We start from the raw sequence: 18689 nt of genomic DNA, 5'->3' as shown, positions 1-18689 counted from the left end.
AAAACACTCAGATAAACAAATAAACAAGAGCTATGAAAAGAAGCCGTGTCCAAACTGCGGCCGAAGGGCTGTTTGCGGAACGTGGCTTGTCTTTTATCGGTCCATTGGCACATTGTAGAAATAAAATTAACAATTAACAATTGGAAGGACAGAGTAAAAGGCATGATATATATTGGATGAAATGTTACTGATACTAATAACTAATAATACAACTAATAACTAATATACAGCCATCCCTTGTTTATTGCGGTTAATTAGTTCAAGACCCATCCGTCTATTTTCTATACCGCTTCTCCTCATTAGGGTCACGGGGCATGCTGGAGCCTATCCCAGCTAACTTCAGGATAGACAGGCGGGACCCTGGACTGGTCGCCAGCCAATTGCAGGGCACATGTAGACAAACATTCACACTCACACCTATGGACAATTTAGAGTCACCAATTAACCTAACGTGCGAGTACCCGGAGAAAACCCACGCACACACAGGGAGAGCATGCAAACACACAGAAATGCCCACGGGAGAATCGAACCCAGGTCTTCCCGAACTCCAGACTGTTACTATGTTGGCCAACATGCTAACCACTAGACCACCGTGCGGCCCTAGTTCCAGACCCCGCAGTGATATTTCCACAAGTAGGATTCCTTATTTATGAATTGAATACTTTTATAGAGTATAGAAAAAAATGACCTTCTAAATACAGTTTTTAACATCATTAGAGTCCTCTGGACGCGAAATAACACCCCTATAGTCACTTTTACACTCATATTAACCAATATAGTAGACATAACAGAAAATAAGACATTTAAGATTTAAATAAGACATGATATAGACTCTCACACACACACACAGACTTTGGGCTTGTTTTTTGTTTGGAAAGTCGCTTCCCACGTTCCATGTTGTTTTGGGCTTGAGCAACAATCAGTTTCAATCAATTAATTGACTATTCTGACTAGCTCCAGTACTAATTCCAAAGTAAGCAAAGTAGGTTTTTAATATCTGCATCATTAACCAATGAAAAAAGTTGACTTGTACATGACTTTTTTTTTTTTTTTTTTTTTGACCCTGTTTGCTTAATGCTGGTTTGTGGTCCGGAGGTTCTTTCAGCATCTTTGGGATCAGACTATCGTTGAATGCTCCAATTCATATAGTTGAGACTGTGTCACGGCAGGATAATAAGAGTTTCGGGTGAATGACTGAAGCGGACGCGGCACAAAGGGAAGCTTCAGTTCTCTCATTCTGGTTATGAGTGCATTGGGGAACAATAAGCCATGCCTTAAGGTCATTTATTTCCACATGTCCATTAAATATCGGCAGGGCTACACAGACAGAACACACGCACGACCTGAATGTACTTAAACACACCATACTTAAGTCACCCTCTGTCTTTTTTACATGACCCCTTCACATGAAAGCTGTTATGAGAAGTTGATCATGACAAGTGATCTCAAACAGTGAAGAGCATCCCTACATTCATCTTTATGTGTCAGTAGTATTAATTTGGTTCCCATTTGGCAAGACGTGAGTGCATTAAAAGATGCCAAGGTCAGCCTCTTACCCATTCTGCATTGCAGCGGGATCGTATGTCAACGCCATCCCAGTCTGAAAGAGAATAAACAGGAAAGGATTACTGACAAATTAAAGGATGTGAATCAGAAATTACAACAAGGCCTGTTGATTGAGAGCCAATTACTTTTTTGTCTTATTACAAAGTGCCTGGTGAAGCAATCACTTCTTTTCTATTGGCCAAAGGACAGTTTGTCAACTTGGACCACCATGCATCACTATTATTAATTTGTATAACGCGCAAGCAAGAAAGATGTCCGTGTATTCCAAACTGTTGAGCGAACAGTGACAAAGTTATCATTTAGTGATGACAACCTATCCCGTAGTACAAAGCAGCACTTAACTGCAGAAGCCATCTGCAATATATTTCAGACTATAAGTCAAAGAAGACAGTTTTAACATGTGACATGACGCCTGGACACACATGGCAGTGTGTAGAAACACCAAAAGTTTGTTTTTGTGTTCACAATTGAATTAAAATAGACCGACCATCATATGTGTGGATTTAGGCTTTACCCCATACCCTTAGGTTTTGCATGTTCACGAGAATCAAGGTGTCCCAAGTCTCCTTAAATCGAGGGGTAAGTGCTAAGGAGTATATACCGCTTGAAACAAAGGGGAAGGCTTAGCCACAACACCCACTGAGAAGACGGAAGCGCGGAGACCGAAAGAAACACAAATGTAAGTAATTACTCAGAATTATTGAGTTTCACAGTAACGTCACTCATGTTCCATTATATACAGTCAAACCTGTCTTAGCGGCCACCTGTCTACAACGGCCACCTGCCTATAGCGGCCACCTGTCTACAACGGCCACCTGCCTATAGCGGCCACTGCAAAATCCCCCGCCGAAAATTTGCGTGTTGTAGACCCTGTGTATAGCGGTCATCTGTGTAACGCAGCCAGCGGCCACCCATTTTGTATCCCTTGGTCAATATCTGACCGCCAAAATACCGACTCAAGCAGAAGCTTCATGCACGAAAAAGTTTGGTTTTTTTAAGCAATGAAGCTGTCGTGTGTAAGACTTTAATTACTGAGTCGTAGCTCAGTCACAATCATTCACAAGATCCACACAAACTGTCAGTTGTTCCACATAAAAAAAAAGCCGTCTTCTTACTTTGCAATGCCGCCCTGAAATGATTCAATGACGGCCAAAATGGTAATCTTCCCACTTTGCAATGCCGACGTGAATAGATTCTAAAATGGCCAAAATACCTGAATAAAACATCTAAAATTTCACTTAATTGCCGACTAATTAGAGATGAGAAGCCCATTCAATAAGAAAGGAGCGATGGTATTGTTAGTTTACTATGATCTTTGCACCTCCTCCGGACTCTATTGTTCACGTACACACCCACTCATGACTGCTTCACGCGTATCCTGTTAGATCCCATTCCTCAGGCTTGTTCACAAAAAATTTTTATTTCTTGCTTTTAAAATCGTTTAAAAAAAAAATCAAAGATGGAAATTAATTTTTAAAAATATTTCTCCACTACTTATATTTTTATAATTTTATTACCTTCTTTGATTTAATTTTAAAAATTATTTTTAAACACTACATTTTAAATTTTTGTGAACATGTTAATATGTGCGTGCACCAATTCAAAATGGCCGCCAACCTGTCTATAGTGGCCACCTACCTACAGCGGCCACTTTTGCCGTTTCCCTTCAGCGGCCGCAATAGACAGCTTTGACTGTAGTCAGTCATTTTCTATTTCACGTAAATAGTCACCATGTTTTGAATTGTTGGTTTTCACTAGTTATAACTACACCGGCTCACACCAATAACTTCACTGCCATCTACTGCATTTCATAAATGATTAGACAATGATTAGATAGAGATAGTGACCACATTAGCCTGTTAACTGGAAATTGCGTTTTAAAATCGCTCGCTAGCGAGGGGAATCTACATCACTGAACCGGCCGAGAGAGTGCCATGTTTGTGTCCGACTAAAGCGCCCACTTGGTCGACCACAGCGTGCGGCTTCCCCGCTCTATACTCTGGTTCTCCCGAGCTCCGTGGCAGCGCGGAGGCTTCCCGGAGCATCCGCCTACAATGCACATCGCCCAGCCATGGCAGGTGCCCCAGAGTGACGTTGGCGTTTTCTAATCTAATCATTCATGTGATGCAGCACATCGTAGTAAAGTCTGTTTGCAGTGAAATATAGCCACCGTAGTCCACCAACAATTGTCATGGTGAGATATGTTTATTGTGTTGAGCATACAGGGTGCATGGTCAGGAAGTGAGCTAAATAAAAAATGTAAACAAAATGACCATATGTGGACAGCACACCACATTATCAAATAACTATCACTCTACATTTGTTTTTGGCACACTGTTACTACAGTATATTACTATTATTACTGTATTTACAAAGACTTAATAGTTGTAGCCCATCATTCATGCATACTGTATGTGTCATTCCTGCAGAAGATGCTGAGCCAACTGATGTCAGCCTTCCGCTACGTCACACAGCACACCAGCACCATTCAGAAGCTACAATCTCAGTATGGAAAAGTCAAAGACAACAAAATGCAATAACGGACTTTCTTGCAAAACAATCCGAGGGAGAACATCAACAACAGGAGACGAGCGAGGCCAAAACAGGCAAGTTTTTCAACCGTGAAAGTATTCCTGATAAGGTTTATACATCTGTTGATAAAGTTTGTTGTATTGTTATTTCCATTTCGTATGCATATATGATTCATTTTCTAATTCTATAAAAGGTACAGTGCTGGTTGGAAGCTGTTGTTTATTAAAGATGTTTGTTGTTGTGTAAAAATGTGTGCCTTTTATTTAAAAAAAGGTGTTGTTAGGTACATTATGTAACATTGAAATCATGTAGAAATGTATGGAAACAAGTATTATGAACAATAATACAACTCGTCTGCCTACGTCACAGCCAGCAAGCAGTGAAGGGTGACGATGTAATGAGAATCAAGTGGTGTTGCATTTCTTAGTGGCTTCTTCTCCTTGGCCCTATGTTTTAAGGAGTAAGGGAGGGGTAAAACGAACGGGAAGGGCTAAAGGGTAGAATTGGGATTCAGTCTTAGTGGCTTATGCAGCAGCTAGAATTTCCAAGCTAGACATAATTAGTGTCCTAATTAAACAACACTGCTGTTCATACCGCATTTCTCAATCCACACAGGTATCGTATCATTATAGTTGCACATTACTTACAGGCATGCAGTCTCTAAGACAGATGTGTATTAGAAAGTATTCTGTTCCTGTACTATTCTGTTTGTGTGCCTAACTGCATCACAACAAGCTCACCGCAATGTGTCGCCAAAAAAACAATCACATGATGATGATTCTCAAGTCACCTCAAGTGGCATGACTGCAATGATTTTCAGCGCTAACCAAATAAAAATATACTGCAAACATATTGAATAAACAGGGGGAAACAGTGGCAAATGTTTTCTTCGTGTGTGTTGTGTATAAAACACAACCTGCTGTCAATTTCAGCCCCTTTGCGCATTTCCAAAAGTGTCACAAAGACGACGAAATAAATAACACAAAGTATGACACCTCATTGTGCACCAAACTCACTTTGCCGCATCCCAAACTCCGACAAAACGTGCGCGCGTGTCGCAAACGTAACCAGCGCAGTCGGCACACAATGTAACTAAAATTGAATCGTGGAAGGCTACATGCAAATGAGCTGACCTCTGCCTTGACACCCAATGTGAACTTGCAGTTTGAGTGCAGATCTGCTTATGTGCAATTTAAAATGTTGCCAGGCATATAAATAAAAAGCAAATAGCTCACCTCTTCTTTCTTTTGACCAAAGTAGCTCTTACAGTGCTGAAAGGTGAGAGAAACCTGCACTAGAAATGAATGCATCATGAAATACAAGATGCAGATGAATACTTTTTTGTTTCTTGATGTTTTTGTACAAAATGTGAGTTGTGAATACCAACATTTTGCTAATGTTGTGGCAGAACAAGCGCATTAAGTTGCTTTTGGTTGAAATAAGCTATGAAAATAAATGTTACAGAAAAGTAGCTCTCATGAGAAAAAAGGTTGGCGTCCCCTGAGCTAAGCTATCAGAACGTTTTACTTAGTTTTTATTCACATTTTGTAAGAAATGTTTAGGCCTATCTGTTGAAAAGAGAAGTGGTGATTCCCCCCTGATTTGAATGTACAGACTGTACATTCTGAACTCGAAACTGAAACCAGGAAAATGCAACAAAATGGAGAACTGTGAAGCTCACAAGTGTATTCAAGAGTCGATTGGCATGTTGAGTACAACAAATTTGTACATGTTGGCAGGTCTGCACTGAACGCTGAAAGTCCCCCCTGCCTTTCACGCTCCCCCTGACAGTTTACCCCCCCCCCCCCCCCACCCTCCACCCTCTATTTGAGAAGCACTGGGTTATATTAAGCTGAAAAATATAAAGTATGATTTTTTTTGTTGCTTTTGCTTTCACCCTATTGCCGTATTGAGATATTATTGTGATCGCATGTATCGCATATCATATCGCAGGGGTCACCATCGTTTTTCCTTGTGAGAGCTACTTTTACAAAATGAAAATGGCCAAGAGCTACTCATTTTTGGAACATTTATTTTCAGAGCTTATTTTAAACCCGAACAAAGCAAATATGCTTGTTTTACCAGAACATGAACAAAATGCTGGTGTCCACAACTCACATTTTGTATTTCAGAATGCATTTCTTTCTACTGGTCTTTCATTATTAACTGAAAACCTGAATGGAAAGCAGGCTTGGGGGCACCTCATGTGGTCGTGGGGGGCTACCTGGTGCCCACGGGCACCACGTTGATGACCCCCGTCATACAGTATGATGAGGTAGTCTGATATTCCCAGCCCTACTTCAGAGAGTATTTGCGTGTAATTTCTCCGGTTTTTCGTCAAAATTCAGTCAACAAAGAAAGTGACACTGATTCAAAATCAGAAATACAGCGTAATGCCTGTGATACATTTTATGATTCGGTTTTCTACTGATCGAATGCACTGTTTCTTTTGCATCATGCTGATATAGCGATACCTATTAAAGTGATACTTTATTGTAATATGGACGTTGGTTACACACGTCACGCTTTTGGTACCCTTTTCAGGAGACATTATACATATATACATTTTGATATATAAGTCACAGGACCAGCCAAACTATGAAAAAAAAGTGTGGCTAAAAATACTGTTTACTTCTTTGCGAACTTCTGTTTAAGACCTGATAAAGACCACCTGTCCTACAGGACCTCAGTGCACCCAAGTACAGTAGAGGCCCAAATGTCCATGCTGCCCGGTCGTGTGAAGACACTATTACTGTACATTCGAACTGGGTGCAACCCAGAGCATATTTTGCAAATCATTTTGTGTTTTCATTAAACTTAAAGTGGTGTTTCTCTCCATGGAATTGCCATGACCTTTGCAAAGTGGAGGAACAGGAAGCGCTTGTCCCATTTCATTTACTGTAGGGGTCTGGTCTCTTGTTAGGAACCGCATGGAGGCGTTCTCCACTCCCTGCACTGGGGGACGAGACTTGCCTTGAATGACTTTGCCCGAGCAATGACTTTATCTCATGTTTATGTCTTAATGACAGTGTGAGTTGACCGGGATAATTGATGTTATGAATTACAAATAACCATTAATAAGCCTTTTTCCATGCAATCATGCAGGCTGGGTTTGACGCATCTGCTCGGCATTGTTCTGACTAGCACTGTCACTGTAACGCATTAACAGCAGTAACTAAATAATTTAATTAATTACGTTAACATTTTTAGCGTAATTAATGCATGCACATAATGGCAAGCCACAGCTCTCTGTTATGGCGGCAGATGGAGGCACATCCATCGCCACAGTCGCACAGAGCCTGACGCTAACTTTATTCCTACCTTAACAATCAACAGAAGTGCAATTCCAGCACCTTATATCAAAGGCGTCCAATGTTTTTCTGCCAAAGGCCGCATCCTGAAAAGTCAAAGGACTCTTTGATATTTTAGATTTAGATTTTGTGAACCAGCATGTTCAGAAGTTATACATGTTTAAAGATAAAATAGCCTGCATTTCAGCTTTGAAGAATATTATTAGTATAATCCTAAACTCTTTACATTACACTTATTTTTGCAAATTTTGCTGCTGTTGTTGTAATTTCCCCCCTCATATTATGACTATATCCCCATAAATAGTTAATTAGTCTCATCATATGATCATTTTTTTCAAAATTTTTCAAAATTTCTTTCTCAAGCCTTTTATATTTCAATATTATGCATTTTTTCACCCTCATATTACGGCTTTATTCTCGTAATATTAAGAGGTTTTTCTTGTAATATTATGACTATACAGTATTTTCCTAATATTCAAACTTGAATGTGATAAAATTCTAACTTTTCTTTCATGTAAGATTACAACTTTGTTTCCTCTTTATATTTAGATTTCATGCTCGTAAAATTACTGCTTTTTTCCTCTCATTAGTGCTGTTGTTTTTTTTTGTTTCCTTGTTCAGAACATGTTGAGGGCCAGTAAAAAAAAAATAAAATAAAATAAATGAACCACGAGCTGCAATTGGTCCCCGGGCCGTACGTTTGGACAACCCTGCCAACTCCCAACATGTCTCTCCGTTCATCCTCGGAACAACACTTCCTCATTCTCACAGCTGCGAGGCACATTCACCGACACATTTGCACGCAACCCCTCGTTGCTGATAATAACATGGTTCATGTTAAACTTGAGCTGTTAATACATACAAATATACATACTGCATACCTGTCCTGTCATTTATGTTTACATCAAGTAAAACTGGGCATATTTCAAACAGTTACAAATGGTGGTTAATGGCGATTAATTAATTTGAGAAGTGTGATTAATGTGATTTACAAAAATTAATCATGTGACAGTCCTAGTTCTTACATTTAATGCTTTTACTAAAAATATGTAGTGTGGCTGTACAGTAAATGGTTAAATGTGTGTGTGTGTGTGTGTGTGTGTGTGTGTGTGCGTGTGTGTGTGAGGCCTATTCTAAAAGTCAGTGGATAGTGGGTGAGGACATGTGTGTGGTTAAAGTTGTGTGTGAGGCCAGGAGAGAAACCTGTGCAGTGCAATCCCTCATCTGCATTCGTGAAGGTTCTCTCCCACAGGAGAGCTAATCCGATTTCTCTTTAAGCAGAGGTTGCTGAGGACAGCAGATTTCATCAGCATAAACACACACACACACACACACACACACACACACACACACACACACACACACACACACACCCACGCACACACTTGCCCTTCCTCCCCTTCGAAGTAGTCTTTTCTTTCTCCAGCCACTCGATCTCTTTTTCCTCTCTTGATCCTTCATCTCTTAATCTACCTTCTTGCCATCTTTTTGTACGACTCTTTTGGCCTTGTACCCCACAGACGTCCACCTGCCCAGCGCTGTGGTGTTTCGGGAATAGTGGCTCAGGCGACCACAGGGTGCTGGGGGGGTTTGGGGATCAGTCAGCCAAGACCAATTCCACAAGTGTGAGCAAGAAGAGGGAATCTTGGCGGAATAAGAAAGCCCTCGTTGACACAAGGGTTATGTTGAGGGTGTGTCTCACACTAGGCCACTACAGACGCGATTCCCCCTCCCTTTCCCGAGGCCTCATTTATAAAACTGTACATGGATTCCATCCCAAAACATTTTGTCCAAAAAAAAAAAAAACAGAATCTACGTATGCAAGAAAATCTTCAGATCTATGAAACCACGCGGCACACACCTACGTATACGCAGAAGCGCATACCTATCTGCTTCTGTTGTCTTCACGTGTGCACTAAGAGCTCTGGCAGACATGAGCAGCCGTCTTGCGAGCAAAAAACCTCCCCTAAGTGCTGCACTCGGTTTGATGTACTGACCAGGGACTCGGCATTGCCAATGAGGGATTACTGTTGCAAGTCGGCTTTGCAGAGGGAGCAAAGGGAGCTACCATGACAGTAGCGCCTTCCCTCTTTGCGCTTGGAATTTCGCGGCTTCACTATATCACAGCTTTTCAAAAGTGGATGAATTAATAAATCATCCTGTTTTGCGGTTAAATACGGCCTATTATTAGTAGGGATGTCCAATACTGTCCAACATCACACAGCAACGTAATAGGTAGATAACAGACAAGACACTACCAACGAGTAATGCAGAATAACCGACAACTATGTGGGCTCTAAACATGTAACACTGCTGTGCGTGTGTAACGTGTCTTATTGTGTCTTATTATGTCGACTATATTGGGTAACACAAGTGTAAAAGTGAAAATAGGGGTGTTATTTCATGTCTAGAGGGCTCTAATAAAGTTAAAAACTGATTTTCTATGCTCAAACCACGAAAATATTCCATTTATGAATAAGGAAGACGACGTTGCCGAAATTCACTTATCACGGTCGGGTCCGGAACCAATTAACGGCGCTAAACAAGGGATTACTCCGTCTCCATATGTTGTGAGTTATTTAATCAGAAAAACAACAATATTTATGAATACAAGCAAAACATTTTCATCACACAACAACGATACTGTAATTTTACAACTTTCGCCAAGTCGTCATTTTCAACCTCACACTCCATAAACTCCTCATTTTTTTCAAACTACATCTTCGCCGCGAAAACACACATGTAGACATCTGTCACGCTTCGCACGGAGATGAAAACCAGCCGTTTTTTTCATCAACACTCATTCTTTGGAGTAGCTGCTTGAGCAGTATGACTTTGAAAGTGTGTAGGCGTGTGTGTTGGGGAAAGACAGAGAGAAAGTCAAAGGGGAGGCAACTGAAAGAGCAACAACGCTTGCGCGCGCGCGCGTGTGTGTGTGTGTGTCTAAAAGCAGTGACTAATACGTGGGACAGAGAAAGACAGCACTTTCTTGACTCCCACACTGGCTAGTTGACAATAATATGTGTCATATAACTTCCTGATCCTCACCGCAAGCTACCCTGCAGCACTCAACCTCACTGAACTCATGAGTGATCATATGCTCCTTCTTCTTTCTGTCTTTTAGTCAGGGAATCACTCACCGACTCTTGCCATATGCTACTGGGAGTATTTCCAATAAATGTGAATAAGGACTGAGACAAAGTGGGAACAATGGATGGGTTAGTATTAATGAAATAATACCACTTAACCTCATGGTTCACTTATATTTTCTGTTGATATTCTGTTCAAATAAACCAAGCATTAAAAAAAATATAGCTTGGCCATTAAGCGGTACCTTAATCCTGTCCAAATGTAATTTGTCCAATGTATCCGTTACATTCCTTACACCCAAAAATACATAACTGATGACTGGATGCAGACGTCTCGTACAACGTCGAGATGGCAACATTCTTTGGCCCCATGGCGGGTGACTGAACAATCACACTCAATAAAAAATGCATGTCTGAACGATACAGTGCAGGGCGAGGGGAAACATTTTTGGAGGAAATTTCAGATGAAAACTGAATCACACACAAAAAAATACATATATATATATACACACAAGGTCAGGAAAAATGATCTGACACATTTGTAGGTTAAATAAAAGGCAAATAAAGCAAAGAAACAAAAAAGTGTGTATATATATATATATATATATATATACACAGTATATACTTAAAGGAGAAAAGAATCCAAGCCTATATGACCCTGTCAACACACATGAGCAGTCTTATTTATGTCTTATTTTCTCTTATTATGTTTGCTATATTGGGTAATACGAGTGTAAAGGTAAACATGCGTGTTATTTCATGTCTAGATGGGCTCTAATGATGTTAAACAAACGTATTATAGGTCAAGTTTTCTATGTTCTAAATACCAAAATGTTCCATTTATAACTCAGGAATACACTTATCATGGTTGGGTCTGGAATCCATTAACCACAATAAACGAGAGATGACTGTATATATTTTTTCTTAGATTTTTTTCAGTATGCGGCCCTTGGTGGACAATGCTTGATCAGCGGTGTTCTACCACGTTGAAGAGAAGTCAGTACCTAAATGTTTTGTGGACAGTCTGTGGTCGGGTGACACTCACCTCGCCTTCTCTGTGCCACGGCCTCCCATTCTGAGGGTACTTGCTCTGACTCTGGCGCTTCTTTTGGCCTCCGTCTGCAAATTTACACAGCAGAGGCTCTGTGGGGGCTGCAGAGGAGAGGACAAAGGCACGTTACAGAGGAAAGCATCCCGTGACCCCCACCGTGGCCCTCCTCCTCTCTAGCCTTCTGGAGAACTCTTAGGCCAAATTCCCACACGGCTGATGTTGGCAGGCCCACCCGAAACCATCTCGAGCTGGCAACGCATGAAACAGCATTTCGGGGTATTGTTGAAATAATAATCACAGTAATCACTCTTGTAAATACCTCCGAGATGGTTATGTGGCAGCGATCTGTCAACCCAAGCTATTTGTACAGGGCGTTCCTGTTCGCTGTCGTTTTATTTCAACAGTATGGCCTCTTATATTTTACATGTTACATCTGTTAGTCTGTGGCACCCTCATCACAGCAATCGTCTGAGTTAAGCCGACTGCAGTATTTAATGTGACTGCTGGTGGATGAGAGCAGAATCCAACGTGACATGACAACAACAACAATGTGGTGAACAACAAGGTGAACAAAAACCATCTTTCAACATTTCAGAAAACACATTAACTAAACTCAAAACAAATTCCCATTTCGCAAAACACATTACCAAAAGACGAAACAAATTACAATCACACAAACCAGAAAGGGAATATACCAAAGCCCAGATTGACAGGAACGGAGGGCAGCAACAGTGCATGTCGTTGAATGATTAGCTGCAAACGTGTGAGTGTGCATGGTGTGTTGCATCCAGACATGAAATAGTTGAAAACAAGGCGCTCAAACAGCGGTGAACGCTTATCTTCCGTAGTGAAGCGGATGAAAATAGCGCTTCTAACACCTAACTGTGTTCTTACGCCAAATCAGTCTGCATGAATACATATTTGTATGTGTCCTTCAGCGTGTTTCTGTGCCGTTATTCCATGGGGGTGTAGCGGATGTACAGTACATTAATTTAGTGTAAACAACGTGATTGCGACCCTTCATTAACTTGTATTAAGGTTCCACTGTATTTTGCATATTCTTTGCATTTTATGTTTCAAAATGCAGTAGTTTAGTGAATGGCTAGACCAGGGGTCTGCAACCCGTGGCTCTGGAGCCGCATGTATCCTTCTGCTGTGGCTCCAGCAGATTTATGCTTCTATGTAGTCACTACGGCATCCCTCCTGAAGCCGTCATGAGCCTTTCAAAGTTTGCCGTCAGAGTTGAGCGTGTGCCGTGCAATTCTCTGCCGAAGCGCTAGGAGCAGCGTTTTCTGGTGAGTCAACTCGGTGAGAAACCATGATGCTGGACGACTATTTTCTGTTTGGTTTCCTTTGTCGCTAATGTACAATGGCAACTAAAGAGACATGGAGAGTGGTACCGGAACTTGTCGATGTGTAACGACACGTTTAATGAGAATGTGGGTCCAAAAGCGGTGGAGAATGCTGAAGACAAGGCTTCAGAAACATTAGTACTTGCCAGGTGGCAACAGGTGTGGCATGTCCTTCCGCCAGGAAGACAGACAATACGCTGAAGGAAACATATACATGCTTATAGTGTATGTAGCGTTACCTTCAATTTAGTGGCTCCAAGTGGGTTTAAATTTGGTGGAAACGGGCCCAAACAGCTCTTTTCATGCTACAGGTTGCCGACCCCTGAACCTAGCCAAACATATTTTGTGTTTTTTGGCTGTAAACACTGTGCCCTGTGGAAAGGGGGGGAAACAAATCTCTAAAACAGCAATTTGAATAAGGGAGACAAATAATAAAAAAAAAAGAGAAAAGCATTGTTTTGTCTTTCCCTCATAACAAATGGATGGTTTTCTTGGCTTGGGATCTTAACGTTTACAGACTGTATAAACAAGATTACAGTCTCTCTTTTAAAAAGGGGGGTTGTGGACTTCAGAGAAGGGCAGGACAGCATATAAATGAAAGACGTACAGTGGCTGACCAATGTCGACATAAGCGGTTGTTGACTTAGCTGAAATGGAAACCGAAAGCAACCACTGCTTGAACATTTACTTGTGACTTATCGGCCAGAGACATACAGAGAATGGGAAATAATACAGGAGGTCCTCGGGTTACGCCGTTCCCTGGCTACAAACACACTCCCATAAATTAACTTCTGTGTAATTAGACAGCACTTCTGTCTTACACGTCGACGTAAACGGACCCATTTGTCATAGAAATAACGCCTTTGGCTCTCAAATTTTATGTCAACGACAGCAGTTGGTCAACAGTACTTGGTCGACAGAGACGGGTTGGAGACGTACGAGGGACAGACTAAAGGGGGTTCCACTGTGGTAAGAATATGATGAAATATGCTGGGTTTGAAACAAAGAAAAGGGAACAATTAGAAGCGTGACCAGTAGGGTTGGGTGTCCTTTACATATTATTTGATACCGGTGACAAATGTAGGGGTGTTTCACTTCCAATCCCACATTCCGATATAGACATTTAAATACAGTGGAACCTATTTAGCATCATTAATCTGTTCAAGAAGGTCCGACTCTAACCGAGACGGACTCTAAATCAATCAATTTTTCCCATAAGAAATCCAGTTAATCCGTTCCAGAAAGCTGAAACAGTTTTACAATGATAGCTTTACTTGCATAAAACAATTCAAAATGCATATAAGTGAAGAATGAAAGGGATAAATGAACATTTAACATCACTTTCACTGAAGACATGATTGTTGACAAAGACTGCGATGTGGCAGCGGGATCAAGACGCCACCTTTGTGTTTTGCCATGAGTTATTTCTTGAATAAAATTCTTTATCAAAATGCTGGCACTTGCAACTTCCTTTGGCTTCCTTGTAGGTTATTTTGTAGCCGCGATCAAAACAAAAGCAGATACTTGTGGCGTAACTACGGCTAACTACGAACTACGGCACCAGCCACTGACGACATCATTTTTGTGCATTAGCAAGCTAACAGGATGCTAACAAGGACGTTTTGTGCTAAAAAAGAAAAATCACTTAAAAACAGTTGGATTCACACAGTGTATTAACAACGCGACAAGATGCGATGTATTGTGCGCTAACCGGAAAATGTACCAACGGACAAACACAATACGCTAACTGAAGTTCCACTGTACTTCAATAAGATAAATAAGTAATAAATTCACCAATAAGAAATAAAATCCACAGCAAATTGTCCTAATTATCGCACAAACATTTCACAGTACTTTAACTGTATACATTCCGAATGTGCCAGAAAGATTCCAGACGGGTTTGAACAGCATTCTTACGAAGTACGTAGTAATGTGGCGCAAACTTTGAAAATATTTCATTCCGGCTGGTTGGGGCTTGATTTGTGCTGATTCTGAATAAGTTCGATGTAAGCTTAAAGTTTAAAAAGAGCATCAGACTCTGTGTGCCTCTGTTGGGACACTGCATTACTTACTAAGACTTGTTGCAGGTGGTTGAGTCTGTATGAATTTTTGCGGTCCAGTTGCTAGCATTTACTGTAGGTCCGATACCAAGTTTTAGTGCACATCCTGAGCAATTAGGATGACATACTTTGACATTGAATTATTAACCAACTGTGATGGCCTGACCTTCAGAAATAAACAGATCCGCAAACTTATCCAAACAGTGCTGCTGTGCACCTGTTGGCCTATAAACAACCTGCCAGCTCTCCTGTCATCACATTTGCATTACGGACACAGCCACGCATGACACAGGCTCTCTCAGACCAGTGACAAGATTCCCTGCAGAGGGGTGAGCAAAGGGACATTTCGCTGTGGTGATGCCAGAGATGACACCCACCGACAGAACTGCTGACACTTTAATCTCCACTCACAGATGTTAGAGGCCGCCTTAATAGTGACACAGTATCACACAATGGGAGGGAAAAACGGTGCGGATAAATTGCAGACAATAAAACAGCAATAAAAGTGAAGTGAGTGTACGACAAGGGACCGGTCCGGCTTAATGAAATGATTAGGGCATTAATGAGCTAACATTGTGATTTGTGTCTTCATTTTTATCTTCTGACATGTCGCTTGGGTTTCAAGTCTGCTAAAAGAAGAAGAAGCAGAAGCTTGGAAATCGTCATTTCTGTTAAGAGTTCAACGACAGTATTGGGGCAGCACTACACTGTAAAAATGTGTGCACTCAGGAACTAAGTACACAGTATACACAGTCATACCTCGGTTTTTGTACACGCCAGGTTTTGTATAATTCAAATTTGGTCAAAAACTTTAGGCAAGATGTTGCCTTGTTTGTCCTACAATGTGTGCCTGAACGTTGCTGACTCACTGCAAATGCATGTTTTAATGGAGTGCGACCGCTAAATAACCCGCCATGGGGCGAAAGAAAATTGCCAGTGCCACCACTATGATAAAGCAGGTGAGAAACACGATTGAATTCAATCTTGAAAAGATGGACGGTAAGCATCCTCGATAAACTTAATTTATTGTGATTAAGATTTGGTGTCGGTAATGGATTACAGTAATCACTCGCTACGTCACGCTTCGAATTTCATGGCTTCATTCTATCACAATTTTTCAAATTTTTCATGATTAAATACAGCCTACTATTAGCAAAAAAATGCATATTTAAGCCAATTGTACATATCATTTGCCTAAATTATGCATTTTCAAGAATAAAAATGGCTAAATTAAGTAAAATAATGTAAGGAATTCAGAAAATGCATTCAAAGACATGATTATATGTAGTATTCTACACCGGTCACTAGGTGTCAGTATTGCTACTTTAATGTTCAGTGAGACTTGATTGCCGAAACAACAGGCTTTTATTGCAGGTTTGAACGATCTCACGACAGGCACAATAATCCCTAACACGGGATACTGTTGTGGTCGTGACCTACGGCGAGCTAAAACTCAACTCTGAACCCGCAACGTCACTTGAAGTCCACCCCCGAGTCAGCTGCCCTACCACCGCAACACAATTACAGCAACACACACGAGCACAAGTCTTATTTATGCTTATGTTCTCTTAATATGTCTACTATATTGGGTATTACAAGTGTAAAGGTGACTACAGGGGTGTTATGTCATGTCTAGAGGGCTCTAATAATGTTAAAAAACATATTTAGAAGGGCACATTTTCTATGCTCTAACTACAAAAATATCCCATTTTTAAATGAGGAATCCTACTTCGTGAAAATTCACTTATCACGGTCAAGTCTGAAACCAATTAAACGCAACGAACGAGTGATTACTGTAATTGGATTTACATTGTTTTTTGTCGGACCTTTTGAAATGAATTAAAACCAGAAACCTTTGTGTACTTTTGTTTATTTACACGTATTCAATTTGAGATCATTTGTGTTTTTCTGTGTCGGGATTTTCCATTTATTGTCATGCATGATGGCATATTTTACACCAAGCAGTACCGTTTCCGTAAAGCAAGCCCTTTTAACGTAAGTTGGGATGCATACTCGGTATCCTGAACAGTACTAAGTCAACCAAAAAAACAAAGTAACCCAACGGAAACATGAGGTATAACTTGCACACGCTCCGTTTCCCCTACACGCTTCCTCATTAGCCATCAGCAAGGTGCGTTCACAAACACCGGAATTCTGAACATCAACATTATAAGAAGCAGGTTGCTACACTATGTTCATTGTGCTCAATTAACACACCACTCTTGCATGGAGGATTAACCAGCAAACGTAACGGTAGTCCAACATCATTACAATTGTGTATCAATTTCTGCTCTAGTTGTGAGGAAACAACATATTACTCATCAATGACTAATACAAAGATCAGTGCAGCACAGCACAGTACTAAATACATGGAAAACCGAATGAAAATGAAACTGCAAATCTAAAGTTACCTATAAGTCGAAACTGCTTTTGAAAAACAATGGCAGATTGAACGATCTGAGTCATGTTGACAGCCAACATTTGATGCATGAGTGCTAATCAGCACATAAATACACCGATGTATTTTTATCTGCCTCTCAGAACGGAGCTAAACTGCAGCAAACAATCAGAAATCACTGCTTTGTTTCCTTCGAGGGGAATAATAAAAATGGTTTGATTGGTGAATCACGTACAAGACCGACGCTGTTTGCGGAGAAAAGTTTCATTCCTGCTCAAAGCCGCAGCAGTTTTGGATTATTTTACTCTTTGAACCTGCAGAGACCTGGCAAGGATGCGCATAATTCTCTTATATCATACCTTGTTTGATATGTTTGAACTGAAACAAGCCAAGCACCTCCCAGAGGCCATTTGGACAGCTTGACCAGTTTTATTGCAAGGACGTGTTGAAGAGCATCGGGACAAGAAAGAAAGAAAGAAAGAAAGAAAGGAGGCATCGTTTTACTGGAATTCAGGTGTTCCCTGACGCCGCTCTCGGGTATCGCTAATTGGATCAACAACTGTCTGATTCCTATCAGCCAGCTTGACCTGTCTGCCCAGATTGGGGAGGCTGTGTCTACTAAGAAAGAGGAGGCTGACAGAGAATAGTACTAGAAAAAACTGCACACCATAATAGAGCAAGGACTATACAACTACTATACCTGCAAAAGTGCAGGAATAATAACAATATTACTGCCATTATATCATAAACATTCATGGGACACCAACCATTAGATAGACAGTTAGCTGCATGTTTTGGAGTAATACCATTCAATACATGGGAAACAAGTACATTATTTTTTGTGCAAAATAACAAATTAACAGAATAAAAAGTCTGAGATCAAACCTGCGTTCTTTGCCTTACAAGGTAGCAGCTGTATCATTACACAACCAGGGACTGCTGCATGGACTGTGGAATTAGTTAACTTTGTAATTCAAGCGACACTGTATTAAATATGAATTTCAATACCGTGCAAAAGTCTTAGATCGCTGGCATTGTTGCATCGTGTCATTTTTTGACTCGCCGTCTGAAACCCACCTGGAATCGATCCGCAACCCACTTTTGGGTCCCGAGCCACCAATTGAGAGTCATTGCTCTAGTAGTATGCCCAGTTCCCTGCCATCCAGCCTGGCCCTCTGCTTTTTCTTGTTTTTTTATGCTACCCTTCGCCAATTGCCTGCTGCTCCCTCCTTTGTTGGCTTTGTTGTACTTTGTGTGACTCTCACTAAAGAGTGTTTTTCGGCCTCACGCCTCTGAATCTAGGTGTCCAGACCTACGCAGCACGTAAAAG

General features: G+C 40.9%; 1 protein-coding gene across 1 annotated transcript in view; it reads right to left on the bottom strand.

Moving 5' to 3' along the window:
• The window catches only part of rbms3 (RNA binding motif, single stranded interacting protein), a 277321-nt gene that overhangs the window by 49344 nt on the left and 209288 nt on the right, over positions 1-18689 (bottom strand). Inside the window, exons 7-8 of the mRNA XM_054763521.1 lie at positions 11544-11650; positions 1557-1600 (exon numbers count right to left, since the gene is read on the bottom strand). Coding sequence (XP_054619496.1) covers positions 1557-1600; positions 11544-11650 — 151 coding nt within the window. The remainder of the gene's footprint in view (positions 1-1556; positions 1601-11543; positions 11651-18689) is intronic.

This window comes from Dunckerocampus dactyliophorus, chromosome 20, assembly GCF_027744805.1.
Source record: "Dunckerocampus dactyliophorus isolate RoL2022-P2 chromosome 20, RoL_Ddac_1.1, whole genome shotgun sequence".
Classification (NCBI taxonomy): domain Eukaryota; kingdom Metazoa; phylum Chordata; class Actinopteri; order Syngnathiformes; family Syngnathidae; genus Dunckerocampus; species Dunckerocampus dactyliophorus.
This window is presented reverse-complemented; position numbering and strand designations above follow the sequence as displayed.